This window comes from Callionymus lyra, chromosome 14 (assembly GCF_982586985.1).
Source record: "Callionymus lyra chromosome 14, fCalLyr1.hap1.1, whole genome shotgun sequence".
NCBI lineage: Eukaryota > Metazoa > Chordata > Actinopteri > Syngnathiformes > Callionymidae > Callionymus > Callionymus lyra.
The window spans coordinates 14,978,575-15,000,100 of NC_141831.1; the positions used below are offsets into that span (position 1 = coordinate 14,978,575).

The 21,526-nt window shown below is 39.2% G+C and overlaps 1 protein-coding gene across 1 annotated transcript in view; it reads right to left on the reverse strand.

The window, feature by feature from the left end:
* Positions 1 to 269: 269 nt before the first annotated feature.
* Positions 270 to 21,526, reverse strand: part of flrt1a (fibronectin leucine rich transmembrane protein 1a) — a 37,882-nt gene continuing 16,625 nt past the window's right edge. The window contains exons 2-3 of the mRNA XM_087807662.1: positions 11,059 to 11,196; positions 270 to 4,218 (exon numbers count right to left, since the gene is read on the reverse strand). Coding sequence (XP_087663788.1) covers positions 2,108 to 4,159 — 2,052 coding nt within the window. The 5' untranslated portion in view covers positions 4,160 to 4,218; positions 11,059 to 11,196 and the 3' untranslated portion in view covers positions 270 to 2,107. The remainder of the gene's footprint in view (positions 4,219 to 11,058; positions 11,197 to 21,526) is intronic.

Below are 21,526 nucleotides of genomic sequence, written 5' to 3' on the forward strand. Positions count from 1 at the left end.
TAACTTATAAGTCCAGTTAACCCAGACCCTTCGCATGGTTCACTAGAGGTTTTGTTGTCTGGCAATGTTTAGTTGTCAACCTTTTAAATAATTGACTTCCCAATAATAATGATAATTTGTATAGATATGTTGCAGTAATAACAAGATTATAAAACTTTTATTTGATTCCTGAAGTTTAAATTAAAAAGTCATGGTTCACAAAGATGTCAATTCCACATCGTTTTATGCAAAGTTATGGCACAATACTTTTAATATTTGACTCGGAAAAATAAAAATAAAATGTCGCCATGGTTTTATTTATACAAATGACAAGGAAATATACGTGTATCTACTCACGTCAGGATCCTCCCAAAAAAACAAAATGATTCAAGACAGTATTGTTTGTCGTCTCAGTCAGTGATTCAGGTTGCAAAAATAAATATACATTCCACTGACTCATTATCTGGAACCATTGTGAAACTCAGGCAGACAGAACAGTCAAGGAAGCACAATTGGTTTCCCTCTTTCAGGAAGCAACACAGTAGTAAACCACCGCTGGACAATATTACACCCAAGAGGAGAATCTAAGGATGACAACCAGATTTATGAATGTGTGAATTCCATCAGGGCACAGCTATCAATTCCGCATCCTTGTCCCAAGATGTTCCCGCCCCCATGAATGTGGTTATGTTTATCCCTGGTCTGTTAAGTGCTAGTACATTTACATTTCCTTTGCTGCCCAGTAATAAAAGAGGAGGGACAAATAGCGTCTTTTTACTGTCGCTATAACAAACATCAATTAAATGTCACTCATGGAGGAGGAACTTCACAACCCCATCCTACCCCGCCCCTGTCCGTCCATCCACCTTCCCACAGTGTGGCCACAACACACTGCACGTCGACATTTTGTGGCGGTTCCCGTCTCTTCAAGGTCCATTCCCTGATTGCAGGTTCATCGGGTAGTTTTGTCCCAGCTCTGGCTGTTGATTCATGGTCATGAGTCACCAGATGGAGTCACAGGTTTTAGCCAACACAGGCACAGAATAAGAAAAAAAGGGGGAACTGAGGTCACATAAACCGCCTCAGTGGGCTCACATGCTCGTCTTTGGGACGGATCTCGTTTGAACAACAAAAAAAAAATACACATTAAAACAGTTTCACGCAGGAATTCACTTGAATGGTTTTAAGCAAACACAAGCCTGGAGATCATTATACCGTCTTCACTTCTCATTATTCTGTTGTTTTTCGGGGATAATAAATTGTCTCAATAGAGCGGGGTCTAACCAGTCATGACAAATACTGCTTTGCAATTGAGAAAAAAACAAAAACATTGGCAAATAAATAAATAAATATGAAAACTGCATGACTTCATAATAACAAAGCAAGATGTAAAAAACAAACAAAAAAACAACACAAAGCTGATTTAAACAGATGGCGTCTAAGGAAATTATCTACACACTTATGCTGCATCGATGTGTCACTACAATACTGAAATCAGGTCAATGTTCTCAGGAGGTATAAACAAAGTAGTCCAGCCATAAAATCTTCAATCAACTTTTGAATAATTTCCTCTTAAGACAGGTGGTTATTGGGTCATCGGAAATAAAAATAATTCACAGCATCACAGAGCCCTTTCCTTGATAACTGGTAGGGCACGTAAATATAGTTGAGGCATTTGGAGTGATGAAATGACGACGCTTCATACCGATTATGATTTGCGAGCAGGAAATTTTCATCGTTTGTTTTTTGTTTTTTTTGTCATCAATTATCATCCCTTTATTTTGGATTTCCATCTGCACTTGCTCTTTGTATGACCTTTCCAGGGTGTATACATTCCATGCGCAACGGTCTCAGGGGCAGGGCAGAAAGGAATTACTTTACCATTACTAAGATGGTGAAGAAACAGTCAGCTGTGCATTTACTCCTGCACCGTTGGCTGATCCTGCAATGACCTGTTCTCCCACAGTTTCCAGTTGATCACACTCTCTCGCAATGAACAGCAGATCGTTTTGGAATGGGAGACCAGAAGAAGAAGGCACAGAGGGGTGCTCCAGTTGTGTCCATGCGAAGGGGAATTGTGCATCTATACAGTTTACCAACAACTGTGAACAGATTGTGGTTCAGTACATCATGTGTAGCAGTAGTCTACATCTGGGATTCCTCCTTCTCTGTATCCTCGGTTGGTGCCTTGCGCTGGGTTAGGAACTTCGTTGATCCCTTTATAAAGGCCAGTGCCATTCGAGGGGAATATGGTATGGATAATGTAATCCTCCTGAAGGGGTTTAGGCTGAAGCGGTGGACAAGCGACCATTGGTGTCATCTGGAATCCTGGGCCTCGGATCTCTAGGATTGTATTGTCCTTTTTGGTGCCAGACTCGATATAGTCATCGTAAGTTTTGCTTTTTCTTGAGCTATTCCGGGTGTAGTGGTCACGAGTACAGAAATGGCCACTTCTGTGTCCGTACCAGCAGAAGATGCCGAAAATAAGAGCAAGCGATACAATGGCAGTTGCTCCTCCAATAATCCCTGCCAGGGGCAGCACAGTCATTGGTCGTGAATCTCGATCTTCCTCCTCCTCAGCTGGGCTTGGATCTGATATCTCAGCTTTCGCACATACTAGAGCTTCCTCAGAATCCGACTCTGAGGAAATCATTCCTTTGTTTTCTGTACTTGTGGCCAAGGGCACCATGCAGATGATGTAGCTGGATTGGGGTTGCAGGGATGTCAACAGATATTCTCGCCTGTCCCCACGAACTAATGTTTCCGTCATTGACCCCATTGCATTTCCTGGACCTAAACGAAGCCAGCTCAACCTGAACGAGGAACTGGGCTGAGCCACACTCCAGGTAACTCGGACGCTGTTGTGTGAGAGAGCCTTAACATTGAGGGCTAGACTTTTTCCTACCCCACTGCTGCTAAGAGTGTAGTCAAGGCCAGAGTCAGGGAGGCCAAAGCCTGGCTTTTTTGAGCGAAGAGTAAAGAGTGAGCCCTGTGGAGGTGTGTTGGTAGTAGAACTGTCGAATCCATTTCCCCCCACTTTCTCTCTTGGTGACGCAGGCTTCACAAGTTCACAATCCTCCATCTCACTACCCAGGTCTTTCAAAGCCATATCTCTCACCCTCTCAGGTCCATGGCAAGTGAGACCCCTGACAGTTATAGCGTTACCACGGGAATGTAACCAGTCGTAGAGCCATCGCAAGTTACATCCACAGTGCCAAGGGTTGCCTCGCACCAGCAGCTGACCCAGATTATCCAGATCCTTAAACAGCCCCCTCGGAAGGGTGGTAAGGTTGTTTCCTGATAAATCTAGTCTCTGTAGCCTGTGCATTCCGTCCAAAGAACCACGCGGCATGTGAGTAAGGGCGTTTTCCTGAAGTGATAGACGCTGTAGATGTGCTTTGGGAAGGTTAACAGGTGGAGTCTGGAGTGAGTTACGGACAAGGGACAGCTCAGTCAAATTGGAGAGACGGGAGAAGGTGTCATCTGCAATGCGTTGATTTGCTAAAAGATTCCCATCGAGTACAAGACACCTTAGGGAAGCAAGGCCTCGGAAGGCGTGAGTTGGGATGGTGGAGATTCTGTTGTCATCCAGGCGGAGTTCTTCAAGCGAAGCAGGTAAGCCTGATGGTATACTAGACAGATGGTTTCGCGATAGAAAAAGCAGACGTAATCTTGGATTATCAGCAAAAGCCTGATCCTCAATACTGACAGTAGATATGGAATTGTCATCCAGGTGTAGTTTCTCTAGCAAAGGCATTCTAGCGAGTGCGCTACGAGGAATGGTGCGGATATTGTTATCCTGTAAATGCAATTCACGGATAGATGGAGGCAGGTGAACCGGGAATTCATCGAGTTCATTGTCATACAGGTAAACAACTCGGACTGTTAGCTGATGCTCCAATGAGGTGGGTAGGCCCGGGTTGTTGATCTGGTTGTTTTGCAGGTATAGGATGGACGCAGTTGGAGGCAGTGATGGAATAAAGCTCAGGCCGCGATCATTACAGTAAATAAAATCCTCATCGCATCTGCAAACAGACGGGCAAATGATGTCCCTGTCGCTGACGTAGCCCTGTATCGTGGCTGCAGTGAACTGAAGTATTCCAGCACAAAGAGTCAAGCAGAGAAACAGGAGTTGGAGGCGAGCTAGTAGTTTAGCCATGATGTTGAAGATGAGCATCATTTCAGTCTCACAGGTAACTCGTTTCCCCTAAATGGTTTGGGAATCCTTTGACCTCCAACCTAGAAAGAGACACAGAGAAAACAAATAATTCAGTTAATCAGTAACGAGGACATGAAAAATGTCTACATGTCAGCTCTTAAATAAAACTGTCAATAACACTGGTAAATGTTGACACTTTGACTAAGTCAATCATGTCTTGGACTATTTAAGGAAATTAGTCAGCGAGTTGCCAACCCGCAGCAGTGTTGGCTATTCAGACTGCAGTATTGATTTCCACACAAATCCAAGGTGATCTGACAGAGATAATGTTCTCAAATGCCGAATGTAGAAGTCACAAGAGTCTGCTCTAGACAGCCAGATAATTAACGACATGTAAGTCAGCTCTTCTGGGATGACTCCGATTTACATTTCACATAGCACGATATGGTTAAATTGTATCTTGGAAATCCAATTACTGTCTGTCAAGAGAAGGTCCACATGGTATATGAGTTGTCCAAGATATGAATGAGCAAGTATTTCTCCACTGGCTCAAATAAATGTATTTAATGGAAGAAGGAAATAGCGAGCTGGGGAAGAAGACCTTTGAGACCAGACGACATACACAGAGAGAATGAGAGCAGCTATTGTGGGTAATGTTTGACGACATCTTGATTTCTTTATTAGGATAGAAAGATATATTTATATTTAACAAAAATAATTTCCACGTTACTGAAATTCTTGGACATCCTTTAGATTTGTTGTGTTCAATGACTAGAATTCTGCACTATGTAATCAATGGTGCTGACATGTCTGTCCATCCATCCATCCATCCATCCATCCATCCATCCATTTGTCCATCCATCCTTTTGTACATTTGTCCTTCCGCCCAGCCATCCTCCAGCATCCCTCCAAGAATTCAACAATACATCCTATCAACCTAACTCCACCCATCCATCCATCAATTTGTCAATCCAACCTATTGTCCGTCCGCCTATCCACCCATCCATCCATCCATCTGTCAATTTAACCTATGGTCCATCCATCTGCCTAACCATCAATCTGTCCATCCATCCATCCATCAATGAATTTGTCAATTTAACCTATGGTCTTGTCTGTTCGCCTATCCATCCATCCATCCATTTGTCAATCTAACCTATTGTTCGTCAGCCTATCTATCCATCCATCCATCATCCATCCATGAATTTGTCAATTTAACCTATGGTCCATCCATCCGCCTAACCAACAATCTGTCCATCCATATATCCATCCATCAATGAATTTGTCAATTTAACCTATGGTCTGTCCGTTCGCCTATCCATCCATCTATCAATCCGTCCAACCATCCAGTAGTCCATCTTTACATTTTCAGTCCATACAGTGATCTATCCATGAATTTGTCCCTGATCCATCAATGTATCCATCCATCCATTCATTTGTCAATTTAACCTATGGTCTGTCCATCCGCCTATCCATCAATAAATCCATCCATTTAACCATGAATTCGTCAATTTAACCTATCGTCCATCCTTCCGCATATCCATCCATCCATGCATCAGTCCAGCCTATCTATCCATCAGTCCAACCATCCATTAATCCATCTTTACATTGATCAGTCCATCCATACAGTCCATACACTGATCCATCCTTAATTTGTCAATATATCCATCATTGTTCATCCATCCATCATCATCTGTCCTTCCGCCATCCACCCATCCACCAACCGTTCATCATTCATCCATCCATCCATTCATCTCACTGGGTAAAACTATATAACAGTGATGGTTTTGATAATTGCATCGTGATAGTGAAGTATTAAGTATTAAAAAAATCATCAATAAATCAACATGCCATGCAGATCGTGTCCCATGCATATCAAAAAGAAGACGAAGAAGTACTGATGGCCTGATGGGCTTCTTTCGACTAAGACCACATTGTTCAGGTCCATATAGAGTAACATTTAGATTCTGAAAAATAGAGTACTTCTGATTCCCAGGAGCTTCTGCTGTGGTTCTTTTGGTGTGCTGGAGTATTTGGGTCAACATGTTAGAAAAACGAGAGACATGGGATGAGATTGAAGTGGCACAGATTCCCAGGGATTAATAGGACATATTGAGCAGTCATTCTCAGGATTAAACATTTGCCACGAGGAACTACAGAAAAAACTTTTTTGGGTTCTTAGGGCAGTTTTATTAGAGAGTGACTCGAACATGTGTGTAACCACAGATGTTCACGCGTGTGCATCTGTAGAATTAACCCATATGTCCTCATTGGTAGTGGTCTACATTTCACTTGTGTCAGGGGGGGCTTGCACATTCAGGGATGTGGGGTAATGGGTTTGTCAGACAGACAGTCGCCTCAGGGAGAATCCAGGACCCACAACAACCCCCCACACTCTGGCAATGGAACCCCAGGACCGGATCAGTTTACAAACATGAAAAAACAGCGAGAGTGACAGAACGGGGCAGTGAAAAAAGACCTTCCATTTTCATTTACCCCCCCGAGGGAGCTCAGAGTGGGAAATCTGGACGACTGGATTTTTGATGAGCGCAGAGGCTGCTGTATCACAATCCGCTTCCCTGATAGCAGGGAAAAGATAATAGTGACCCTGCTTATCTTACGCGCCATGTCAATGGATCACTTTTAAGATTTAGAGATAGGACATGCTGAAAGGATAAAGAGAAGCAGGAGGTTCATAATGGTGGCAGAATTAAATGAACGGTAGAGAGAGATGAAAAGATACAGAATACGTCAGCCTTGCCTTTGTAAAGGTCTGAAGAAAAATGAATGAATTGAAAAATATAAAGGAAAAAAGGATTAAATAAAACATTTTATCTGAAAACTAAATCCAAAAAATGTCTCAAGAGAGAAGGGAATGCATAAATTGAGGTGGTTTACTAGTGGAGGAATAAGCTGAAATTAAAGAAATAGTACTTATTTGATATTTTCTAAATATGATATAAATTTAATTTGAATTTGACCTATTTGAATTTTCAGGAAAGGGGTACTTACTCGGTATACTAGTAAGAATAAAGTACGCAATGAGGGGTAATGCGGAAAAAGTTTTGTTACAGAAATGGTTGTATTTAATATTTGGAATCTCTCTCAGACTTATATTGTCGCATCATGTACAATATCTCTTTTTATTTAATTGTATTTTTCTAAAACTTCATATGCCTGCAACTAATCTCCCTCCACCATTTTATCGTTTCACTTTTGTTTTACTTTATTTTAGTTTAGGTATATATCATTATTATTATTTTTTATTTCTAATTGTTTTTCCTGTGCATGTTATTTTCCCTTGAATACGATTCATTTCTGACAGCGTGTTTTTCCAGATATGTTTTGTATCATTTCAAGTCTTCCAATAAAAACACTATTAAATATCTGATGACCTGATCGAACTTCCCTCCCCTCTAGAACCTTAACTGACAGTCAGACAGTCCTATTTAATTCACCTCAGATGAAGTGAAAAATAATCTGCAGGTGATGCATTCATCATAACATAGTAAACAACGCTCAACACACGCCCATTACAATGCCTTTGAAGTCGCTATAATTCCTTTTGCTTCGGAAACACATGAATCGAGGCAGATTGAATAGCAACACTTTAAAAGATAAATAAGAAATAGTTCCCAGAATACAAACTCATTTATTTTGCAGCCGTTTCTCATCTCAGCCGCTGACACAAAGGCCTCGGCTCTCTGACTTTTATAAAGATTTGTGTTTCCTTTGCTCTCACGCTGAAATGAAAAAAGGGTCTGCAGGGTGTGTTGCCTCCTCTGATGGATTAGATACAGAATAATATTCCTAACAAGAGCCGCAATCCTTTAATTACGAAGACAGGAAAACTGAAGTGACTGAAATGCCTTAAAACGGCCATTTCAAAAGTCTGGTTGAGGGGCCACGATTGGCTGTTAAGTCGATTTAAAGAGGCCAACAAGTCTCAAGTATCTCTCTATCCATCCTTCTTTGTTTATTAATTTATTTCTATATTTAGAAATCCATCTATCTTTTTTATATCCATTTAATCTATCTAGATTAGATAGACTTTATCGATCCATTGAGATAGATAGACTTCATTATATCCATCCATCCATCCTTCCATGCAACATTTAAAGTTATAAATATAAATTTGATCTTATTCAAATATTTTGTCCATATAGTAAGTAAGTAAGTAATTTTTATTTATATAGCGCTTTTCCAGACCAGGGTCACAAAGTGCTCAAACAATCAAAATAATATTCAATAAAGTATACACTTTAAAGATCAAGATAAAACTGATAACACATACAGTATATAGATGTTTAAATATATTTAAAAAAACAACAATTTGTTAATGTTCATATATTTTAAATATAACACAATTTCATCAGCACAAGGACGACCGCCTTCTTGTTCTAAAGCTCCACTGAAAACAACTTCACCAGTTCTTTCATTTTTCATCAGCTTATCTTTTAGTCTGGCTTTGAAGTGTATTCTTGGGATTAAATAATATAATGCACTTGCTTGTTTTGTTTGTCTCTCTCCAGCACCGCTGTACTAGTTTTGTGGCCCGTGTTCGCGGCTCTTCCACGAGCGTGAGAGATTACAGGTAAATCCTTTAAGCATTAACAAAAGAACAACAGCTTCTCTGCAACGACACGACGCCGCTGCCAACAATGGGACACGAGTCTTACATGAAGCGAAGATTACTTGTGAGGTTTGGATTAAAACGCCACTCGTGAATCCTGATTACAGTCTTAACCAACGACGTGCGGAGTTTGAATCTGAATCTTCACCTTCGGTTTCATTATTCAAGATATACAGATTTTGCTGTTGGTTAAGACATTAGCAGTTGAGAACAACTTTTTGATAGAAGTTAAGAAAAGTTAAGTCTCATTTTTGAGAATCAAACTTGGGTCTCTATGTGTTGGGTCACTCCAACTCTTGGAAAGACGCCACAGAGAAGTCGTCCATTTTGACTCTTTCTTTTGATCATAACCCAGTTGTTTGTCGTAACTCCGTCGTGTTCCCTTTCAAAATAATCCAGGAACGCCAGTGATTTTATTTCCTACTTCTTTTACTTCATACGATTCTTCTTGTGAAATGTCCTCGTCTGTCTCACTAACATTGTCTCCAGAACTAGATCAGGAGTTTTTTGCACCACAGACTGGTATTATGTATAAAAACAGTAAAAAAAATAAATTATATAAAGTTTGTGTTTCACTCATTTTCACTAGTTTACAAGTTAATTATTATTTTATTTATTTATTAATAAAATAGACTTCAACGTGTTTTGACATGTCAAGAGCCACAAGCAAATTTTACTTTAGAGAAAAGACAATCTGGATGTCAAAATTTCAGACAGTAATAGTCAATAATACAAATCATTCATCTTTCCGTGCGACCCAGTAACAAAAGTCTCATGGACCGGTCCCTTGATCGTGGGTTGGGGACCACTGTTCTAGATGATCTGAAGCTCAAACCCTGCTACACATTGTAATCTTGTCCCTCTTGGTTTTTACCCGATGAGAACCTAAGCATTTTCAACTCTGACTCTTCCAACTCAGTTCTAAGAAGTTTCTCTTTCACCATCTCACCACCTGTTTTTACCTCCTCAATGTAATAATGGTGATAAATATTCTCATTAATATGTTTTCTCTGGCCGGACACTTCTAAATTGTCCCATTATTGGTCTTTTGTCCTTCAGAAATGACTGAGATTCCACAGGTTGTTTTCACAGGAACAACCCACAGAAGCATCCAACTTCAACAGCCGTCATACCACGGACTTTTATCTCCGACGCCGAGGCCCCTAAAATCACACCGCTCGCTTTACCCACTGAAGTTTGAAGATGTGAAGATGGGGAGTTTCTTCAAGGATGAAATACATTTGACAAGCCTTTGTGAAGACCATCTTGTGCCTGTCGCGGTTCAGATAGAGATCTGATTGGACTGATGCTTCAATATGACAGAAAAGGTCTTTTTTTTTCTGGTTTTAAAATGTATTTAGTTTTTACTCTGGATTAAAGGTATGATTCTGTCTTTTACCTGCTGAACAATGTAAGCATAGATAATGAAAAAAGTAAAGAAACTTACATTCTATTTATACTTTTTTTTCGTGCCAAATGTGTAATAACTGCGTTATAAACTAATTATGAAAAAAGTGCATGAAAAAGTGTAAAGAAAAGTACAGAGTCAGGCGCTAATATAGTTCGATGACTTATCACTTAATGGAAACTTTACTTTTTTTTTCACTCATGTTTACTACACTTTTCGTGCTTCTTTATATCTCATCCCATCCTGGTGTTTTCTAAGTGTACATCTTGAGTTCCTGTGTCATTCACTTCTTCTTAGTTTACCCACGATTCATTGCAACATGGTGCACAAGTTAAAAGCAAACAAACAATGATATTTGTTTGTTTATTAAATCGGAAATCTACCATGAATGGTAGGATTAGATCGTTTTTTATTTAGTTTTCACTTTAGCAGATTCCATCAGATTATCGAGAGTCAATAAAAAAAAATGCTTATGTAAAATTAAATAAAAAACAGTATACAATAAACTGAAAACCACCTGACAATCATGTCTAAGTCGTTTTTCCCCCGCTCTCCTAAACCCTGAACTTATCTGTCGGCTATCATCTCACCTCCATCTGCCCTTCTCTGTCAAGGTCAAAAAATGCATTAATTTCATTTCTCTGGGCAGTAAAAGGAAGAAGAAAGATGAACGTGTTTTCCTCCATCAGCAGAAGTGTGGTGCCCTTGTCGATAATATATCCAATTTAATTAAACCATACGAAAAGGTTAAGTATTCCATCATTCAAAACCCCCGAAAACGCGTTCTTCGGTATGAACGACGTCGAGAAAAATTCCAAATGCTGAAAACAAGATTATTATGGTTATTATGTCATCAAGGACCGACATGAAAACACAACTGACCTTTGAGAGTGACACTGACAAACAGGGTCTTCCATTTGCATGGTTTCTCTAACACGCCAATCAAATCCTCCTGGTCACCCGTCGAGCGCTGGATTCAAACTCACACAAGAGTTTTCACGAGGGTCTGGTTTCCGGTCTCTGTTGGGGGAAAACATGACAGATCATCATCTGTCAATGTCAATCACCTCAGATGATGCTTTAGATATCATATACGGTCAGAAGTAAATTATTGAAGCCCGTTGGTGTCTTCAGTTTTTTGTGGGTTTTAATATATGCTACTGTTTTTTTGGGACAAATATGTGGATCAGAAGAACAATTAATCTTGAGAATTCAATTTAAGAGCTGGTTTTTTCAATGGTTTTCTTAATAATAAGCTTTATTTTACTGACAAAAACAGTGCTTTTAGTGATTCCATGATTTCTTAGTCACATTATCCACAGAAGTTAGAACTAGATAACCACTGATGAATACAAGGATGGTCTAATATTATTATTTCCCCGACAGTCGACTTGTGTGTTTTGAGTGGAAGTATGTTGTTGCCTAGTTACAACCACAGGTCTTTTTCTTTCTCTCCACCAATACAGTCGCACCATTTTGCATCCCTTTTCCTATCTTTTTTTTTTCTTTTTGGCTCCATCATCACACTGACGCTCCAACTGACGTGAACTTGTGCTCTTCAACATCACTTGATAAGTGTCAGTGTGGGAAATCTGCTGAGTCAGATATCGACGCCCGAGCACACGGTTTCTGAAAGACGATCGGTGGATCGGGTTTCAAAAAAATGTATGTTTCGTTTAAATCTCATTTTGTCCTTAACGTCGGCTTCAATAAAAGGTTTTGCACACCAGTACATGTGCATCACTCACATACAATCCAACCTTCTTTAGCTGTGGTCAATGTTCAACAACGGTGGACGGTTAAAGGCAGAGACGGAATATGATTTATCCTGCATTGGGGAGGTCAGCACGGCGAGAGGAAAAGAACATGATTTTTAAACACACGTCTCGTCCACACAGCAGCTCCTGCGACACACACCGAGCTCCTGTGATGTGATCAGACTGTGAATGCAGCAGCACATTATGTCCATTCAGTGAGAGCGACGAGGCTGAAGGCGGTTCAGACTCTGGTGGAAAAAGATGACACATAATAGCGAGAGAGAGAGAAAAGATTGAAATACGTTCAGTTCCCTTCGGTGCAAGCTGTTAAATAATCAGACGCATTAAGTATTTGCGATGTCATTCTCTATCGTATATTTAGTTGAACTTTTTTCAACCATTTCTGTGATACCGTTATCATCTCCTGCACTTCTCAGCTCGGCCATTTCTTGGAGTTCTCCGCACTGATAGCTTTGCTCGACGGCGGGAGATGGAGGAGAGTGACGTCGGGGAAACGAACGAGCGGATGTCGAAATGATAAAACGCAGAAATTAGACTCACGCCGTAAACACAAATATTGGCACAGAGTGAGCGGCAAAGCGGCCCTGCCAGGGAAAAAAACAAAATGTAAACACAGAGAAGGAATATTGAGTGAGGTGGAAGCGAATGCAGACGAGTGAACCGGTCGACACTGATTGGCTTTCCTTGAGACATTCACTCACAGTGTTGACCTACAGTATGGAAAGCCAAGAGTGCCATAATTAGGTGATAAAAAAGTGATTAAAAATATAGACATAGACCAAAAAAGTAAAAGTGTATATTGAAATATACATACATAGATGTAAATACAATCATTTATATGCCTAAGGACAAATAAATACGCATAAATGTGTTTAAATTAACAAATAAAGTTATTTTTTCATTATTTCCTCCTGAAAATTACATACTAGCACATGTAGGGATTTGTTCAATATTAAACCATGAAATATGCATTGATCAATCATATTATCGGATGCCGACGAGCCTTTAAAATACCTCATAACTCCTTAAATACATTTTTAAAAACTTGTTAAAATCTTTTTGTTGCCAAAAATAAAAAATAAATAAGATAAAAACGAATGAACATCTTTTAAAAGTCTTACCAAGTCTATTGACACCATTGTTTTCGACAGAATAAAAATAAGTAAAAAACCTTACTTTAATTTTAAAACCAATCATTTCAAAGGCACGTAACTTGACACCTAAATGGATATTATTAACGCTTTTTTTCCACTTGTGTTCACAAGGGCCTTGAAATGAGACTTCTTGTATTAGTTGAATTGTAATTATTATTATCGTTAATAACGGTGTATTAATTGTTCATATTGGTAACTTCAATATATGAAAAAAACTAAAAAACAAAATAATTCCCTACTGTTCTTACTGTGTCACTGTTATTTTAAGATCTATAATTGCTTTTTAAGTTCAACATGGAGTTCATACACGAGGAGTGTCGCCCTTCGGGAGCCTGTTTTCTCAGCAGACAAACTGTAAGAAGCTGCTTTATCTCAGCTTTGGTCTCTCCAGGCAATTAGCAGGAAATGGGGCGAGTGATTCGTCGAGACATGTAGTGGAAAACTGCTCGAAAACAAGGGAGTATTTGGTACTTGGGACAGTGAGCGGTGTATTCTTGTCCATAGAGCAGGTGCAGCAGGAGGAAAATGTAGTCGCTATTATGTCCTAATAGTGAGTCATGAAGTTTTTTACTTTTATTTTATTGTTTATTTTGTGAAGAATTTTGATTTAGGCTGAGTTCCAATTCTCCATCTTAGCCCTACCCCTTCACCTACCCCTTAGCCCTTTCCTTAAAAACGAGTGTCAAGGGTTATATGGGACAGCCCTACCACACTTATGATCTTTGTTGCTCACTTGCTTCACCATGGACACAAATCCGCACCATTTTGGGTAAATGCATCATACCCCTCTGTTTCAAGTGTGCCTCCGACCTCCCTCGTTTTCGAGCGCTAGCTGGCCCTTTGTCTTACCCCTCCCCCTTCATCCAATGGAGAATTGGGGGAAAACCCCTGCGTCTCACAGGCACGCCGGCAACAGAGGTGTAGGGCTGAGATGTAGGGCTAAGACGAGAATTGGAACGCAGCCTTAAAGCTATTATGATTTAATAAATATCATTTTACATCTAATGCCAAATGTAAATGCTCCAATCAAACCACTTACTTATTTGTGCCTGGAACTACTTTTTATCAGATCAATCTTGACTGATGCGGGAATGGATGATTGATCCATTAACTGCGTAACAGTTACAGTTTAGAAGCCCTCGGCGAGAAGAGTGGATGGGATAGAAGCAACATATATGGCCCCATGATTCCCTAGATGAGGGAAAAGATGGAGCATGTGGCCCAAGATATGTTTTTTTTGCTCGGAGACGCAAAAAAAAGGAAAAAAGTTTAAATATCTAAATTGATTAAATGTTATCTCCTGATGAATTACTCTGTAATGAATTGAGTCTCTTTCCATAAAACGCTGGAGCTGGAACAATAAATCTGCCGTCCATGTTTTTCTTCTTCCAGAGTAACGAGCGCGGTCGGTTTGATTGACAGGTGGGCAACTGATTAAACGCCTGATTAAGACGCCTCTCCTTTAATATGCAGATTAACTTGGATCATTTTCTCTTCCAAGAGTTATTAAAGAATGTTCGTGTTTGGGATCGGAGAAACACATTCTATCGACTGATCGGTCACCAGTAATATGATTATTATTGCATGCTAGATAGAAACACGTTATTACGCAAATGTATGGATCTCACATTTTCAATAACAACAAAAAAAAAGTCACAACGAACAGGAAATCTAGTTTTTATATTATTTAAAAAAGTAAAATGGTAATTACAAATTCATTTTTAAACCTAATATAGGGCAGACATGGGCAGGTCTGGGGGTCACATAAAATTCTTTATGTTCTTTTGAAACTCTTTTAAAAAAAAATGTCCATCTTTAGTACTTTTTCGTTCTTTCCCCTTTTTTGTGTCTGTATATTCATCTAGTAAACAAGCCTAGACAAGTGTAATTGTCATGAAGAAAGAATAAGAAGTCTGTTTATTTAGACGTTATCAGTATCTCTCCTAATTGCAAGTGTCAGTGCGCAGGCCTACTATTTAGGCTGCTAGCTTAGCAAAGTCCGCTTAAAGAAGATTAAATTTAGACTTGTTTTTCGGAACAATTCTTCATGTCGAGGCTTCAATACAAGATGGACGTTACAGACGAGCAGTATGGAGGTATTTGGATGTTTTTAAATGTGTATTTTTGGACGAAGATGAAGCTGAACTCACAGCCAGCCTAGTAGCCAACTTAGCAGCATCTGCTAAAAACAAGCTTAAACTATAGTATACTTATATTCCTTTTCAAAGTCATAAAACGCGTGCGTGAAGGTTCTTATAATTCAAGGTCATGGTTATCCGAGGGGTTCAAAAGCAAAAGGAAAGTGTACTGTGGAATTTCTCCCATCAACCCCTTTGGAAAAGTGACAATCCTCTTTCTTTTATCGCATCACAACAGCCGCGGTTTATACCTCGCTCTTTCAATGTAGCTTAACGTAGCTTTACGCTGAGGAATCAATTGAGGAATCACTGTACTGAACTTTCAATGTTGTTTTAACATGAGACGTGGATGGCGTCCGACAATGTTTCGATGTTTTTAATTCAATGTATTTTTTGCCATCTGGGATGTGACCGCCAAGTCAATTTATATGATCCGTCGGATGTTTGGCTCAAAATCAAAGTAGGTTACCGTGCACTACATGTTGTTATGGTGTGCAGTAAATATGTCGGTGTTTAAGACACAGAACCGAGACGTGTAATTCTCCATGTTTGTACAGTTTGGTAAATACGAAAGTTGATCTATCCATCCATCCATCCATCCATTGATATGGTATTGTATGATTGGCTGAGATGCATAAAAGTGATTTCACTGATGGGCTATTCTCAAAGCGACCCCAATAAACAGGACATGACGAATGACGACGCAAGTTTATTAGCAGAACGTGACTCAATGCAGATATAGTTTATTAGAGTGAAGAATTCTACGAACATACACACTCATCACTGTTGATGATTTTCAAACTAAAAAAGATTTAAAAAAAGATAATATAAAACAGCCAAATCAGTGGGAGGGCTTCGCCCCAGCGCCCACTATGGGCCAGCCGCCACTGACCCATTGTCTTTGTTCCATTGTAAGTATATTAATATCAATCATTTAGGTTTAGCTCATAATGTTGACTTGAATTTACGTTAAAAAAAAAAGCAAAAATCCCTTTACTGTGTCCCTGTTATTTTAGGATCTATAATTACTTTTTAAGTCCAACACGGGGTACAAACGAGGAGTGTCGCCTTTTGGGAATCTGTTCTCTCAGCAGACAAACTGTAAGAAGCTGCTTTATCTCAGCTTTGGTCTCTCCAGGCAATTAGCAGGGAAAAGTGGTGCCAAAGACCAAAATTGCAAAAAAGAAAATTTGCTCTTGTGTGATTGAATTTAACATACGGGCCCTAATGGAAGAAGTAAACCATATATTAAGTATCATCTTATATTTTCAAGCCTTTCAAAATGCTCTAATAAATGGTTTTCCAGGAGTTTTACCTCTCAAAACACAGATGAGTAGAAGACATTTTGCAGATTGATGCCACAAATTAAGGCTGTTATTGATTCAAAATTAGATAGATTGACTTTTTAAATCCCTCTGGAGATCGCCTTCGGGAAATTGGGTTTCCAGTTCACAGCAAGTTTAAAAAAAACAAGAACAAGAACAAAGGGCAAATAAAAGAACAAAGTTCAGTGCAAGTATAAGTAAGTAAGTAAGTAATTTATATTTATATAGCGTATTTCTAGACCATAGTCACAAATCGCTTAAACAATCAAAAATAATAATAATTAAAAAAAATATACTAAAAAGATCAAGATAACACAGAGAAATATCAAAAATAAAATGATACAAAGATTAACATGGAATATAATACATCATACCTTCACTCTTTTTCCTGACCCCATATTCAGAATTATACAGCCTAACAGCACGTGGAATTCATGAGTCCCTGAGTCTATTAGTGTTGCATTATCTTCTATTTATTATCATTATAATAAGCATCATCAATATTATGCACAAAAACAAGTCAAAAAAACATATTTAATAATATATATTGAACTTAAAAAAAGAAATGCTAGTAAAAGTTGCTGTTTTTTCCCCCAGAAATGTGGCAATGATGGTCCAAAATTTCAACAGCGGTAGATTTGCCGAAAAACAATCCGATCCCCCGCACATGCGACAACATCAGTCGAAGTCAACGACAAATTGCAGATTTGTGAGCCGGAATGGTTCACGGCTCAGGATGATGAATCCTGCCTGCTCCGATAATCAATAAGGCCTGTCTTAGACATGCTACCGTCCCCCCCCCTGAAGAAGATCCGCTCACAAACACCACTGTTGCCTCCTTCACACTCCACCGTGCACTCCTGATGTACACGTTCACCATCAGCAGCAGATGAGCGTGGCTCGTGGGTCAGTTTAAGGACAGATTTGAATGAAAAAAAAAGATCTTTTCAACCTTCATCTCATGCAAACACGCCAACATGGGAGCCGCCCCTAAACGAGAGCAACGACTGGAAATAAACAGGCAATTTAAGTGCTGGACACCTCACTGCTCTCCCTCCATTTCCTCGTCCTCTCCACTGCTTCCGTCCACTTTTTGGATTTACTTCCACAACACACAAACACATCGGCGACCATCACCGTAATCGAAGGAGGTGGAGAAAACGCGACAAGGTCAACAAGCCGAGGGGGTTGGGTTGGGTTGGGGGGAGACGGCGGCCATGCGAGAGGAGATGATGCCGGGGATGGAAGGGAGTGACAGCGGTGACTAATCTCACAGATGACTCACGTCTCATCGGCTTATTTAATGACAAATTAGTGTCCCGTGAGGAAGAGGCGAGCACTCTCTCTTTTTTTTCCACTTGCTTTTTTTTTTTTTCCATCAGATGTGATGATTGTCTCGGGGTCTGATTGACTCTTCAGGCCCAGAGATCGACTTGACTGGAGCGCCTGCTTTGTCCACCGGAACGTAAACAATGATGAAAGAAGTGTCTAAATATGGAATTATTTGGAGGGAAAAAAATGTGGAAAATTGAATTCCTTGAACAGTTATTTAGGTATTGTTTTTAGTGGCAGTGATTAATGACATTATTTGTGATAAACGGTTAATTAATCATGATTAATTGTCATAATTTCTGCTTTTTAAATTGTTATTTTCTCTTCCTTTTTTTTTTTTTTAAACAAGTAGACATTTAAAAAAAAGGTTGCTGCTCTAATGAATCGTCTTGTTTTAATAATAATATTTATTTATGCATTAACTAATAAACTGATATTTTGATTAATTTCTATTGACTAATTATTTAGATTAAAAAAAAAGATTATTTTACCCCTAGTGGTGGAAAATAAATGTTAGATCTTGTCAATGACTAGAACCATGTCTGTTCAAGACTCTTATCAACATTAATGACTTTATATGAAGCCATAATGTAATAAATATATTCATATTTTCATCTGCCACAATAGATTAATTCAAGTTGAAGTTGAGATTTAAATATAGATCAATTATTACAGATCATAATTAATTAACCCGTACTTCTTTTTTTAATCTCCTGACAGTTCATATCATATTAACTCCTTCTACGTGTTATTTAAAAATGTAATTACAAGTCTTTCCTCCTCTTTGATTCCCAACAGCTGGAGTCACATGACTCGCTCGTCATCTCGTCTGCAGCCACATTCATCAGGTCTACCCTCGACTGCGACATGAATATATAACAGGCTGGATGTGTGTGTGTGTGTGTGTGTGTGTGGCCACAAATTAATAATGAAAGGAGTCTAATAACTTAATGGCCTGCATGGGCCGCTTATGATTCCATACATGTTCTGGCCCCCAGTATTGATGATGACATCGGAACTTGACATGTGTGGAGCAGCACATACGATCAAGATGTCAGTTGTCAACAACCGAAAATCAGACCCTCATCGTGGACCACCTTCGATGTATCAGTGCGTTAATGTCTACGTTTAGGAAAAAAGGGGGGAAGACTCAATAATGGAATTTGATCTATAGATGATTAAAACTCCCAACTGAGTTTAGCTAATTCATCAGTTGTCAATTAATCCTGGCAGGAGTCAATGCTGCTTGTGGGCGGAGCTTATCCTTCATACGTCGCCAATACAATGTTTGGACGCAGAGACTATGGAAGAAAAAGTTAATACACTAAAATAATGTGATATTTCTTTCCACGCTACATATCGATATTCAACAGCACAGTAAGAACATTTAATAATAAATAAAATAAATACATAAATAGTGATAATGTTTTCCTCTTTTTCGCCATATTTTATTTTCATCATTGTTATTTTATGGTTAAATTGAGTATAAAATATAATATATATAATATATAATATTTAACATGCAAATATTTAAAGCGTGTGATCATTTTTATGTTTCAATTTTATGTCATTTGCAGCTAATTGAACAATTGAATACTGCAAGATCACAGTGCTGACTGAGGACTAGAGGATACAAGTGACTCCCAGCAGCTTTTAAAGCTGATGCTTGGCTACGTTTTGGTTTCAAAACAAATTAAAGCAGTTACGACTTCGCCAAGAGTCATGTGTTCTGTAACACCAGAGTCAAGTACTTGACAATACTACAATATATACTTGTTCCTACACTATCACAAAATATAGCATCATTGCCCCTGTATCATGATATGGATGGTATCGCCAGTTTCTTGCCAATACACACTCCTATCAGAATCAATTAGTTGTTTTTCAAGCTTTTTTTAAACACTCAAATTTGGGAGAACATTCAATCCGGCCTCCTCACTCGGTGTTCACTAAACAGCCCAATCTGACGACCTTCAAAGTTAAAAGATACATAAATGTTTGTTGACACAGAGAAGAGAAGCAACAATGTCAGAAATCTGTGTCGAGGATTTTCCTGAAAACGTTTTCGTCTCACTTTCTCTTCAAACACTTCCTTAATGGCGGCATTATCACCGTGTGACGAACAAACCTCTGCTCAGATAATTTCCACACACACACACACACACACACACACACACACACACACACACACACACACACACACACACACACACACACACACACACACACACACACACACACACACACACACACACACACACACACACACACACACACACACACACACACACACACACACACACACACACACACAAGCTATGAGAACTCACACCGAGTGCTGCTCTACCTCATTGACCACAGTATAATACTTCATTAGCTCGATGGCAGATTTTATCATTCAAAATCAAATTAGCTTCCTTCGACTCCTCTAAGAAGCTCATAAACTTCTCCCCGCTTTCAAACCTAACAGCCTTTTTTATGTTTCTGTTGCTCATTTTGTCATTTCCCAGAGACGGTGTGATGGAGAGACGAGGAAGTGAGAGTGTAAGAGCGACTGTTAAGGCGGTCGATCGTCCTCTTCCTGCCTTGAACGAGCACAGAAACAAAAGCAGTCGTTCGTCACTAGTACAATAAAGTGTGTTTATATATTCAGCAACGATCTTGTGTAATATTTAAGGCGACGGGAATCAACTCGCTGCCCTAAAGTGAAGTCTTCCGGCTCTAGTGCTCAGGATAGAGCTGATCCTAAGACATCTAGGGGGAACCTTAAGATATATTTTTTTGCCTAATTGATCAACTACATCAGACGCTAGAACGCTAGAGGAAAAAAAGGATGAGTCGGCTGGAGGGGGGGGTGTAAAAAGAGTCCATCTGCGCCCCATCTGTGTGGGCTGCTGGTTGTTGCACCCTGGTGCGAAGACCACATTGTACGTCGCTGATGTGTCGCCCGCATGGGAGGCAGGACGGACCCTGATCATGTGATCGCAATCTTTGACTGAATGGTTTGGTTTCGACCGCATGGTTTCACAAACTTGAAGGAATATTAAGTTCCGAACCACGAAATAAAAATGACTTTAGCCGTCATTAAAACTACTCACTGAAGAAAATACAATTAAGCCAAAAGAAGGAAAATCACGAGACAGGAAGTAAAAATAAATATATTTTTTAAAGCAACAATACAGTAACAATATCCAAAACATGGACAAAAAACCCCAACATGTTTGCCGACTGCAACATCAACAAACACATCAATTGATTACGATACGATATATTCAGCCTAGATTTGATTTAATACGATATATTCAGCTCATGATATGATTCAATATGATATATTTGGCTCACGATACTATACGATATATTTGGCTCACAATATCATACGATATATTTGGTTCACGATGCAATAAAATATATTCAGCTCAGAATATGATTCAATACGATATATAATTGGCTTCCGATAAAATACGATATATTCAGCTTGCGATATGATTCGATGCGCTATATTCTGCTCACAATACAATATCATACGATATATTGAGCACATGATATGATTCGATATGATATATTCAGCTTGCGATATGATTCAATACGATATATATTTGGCTTATGATACGATTCAATACGAT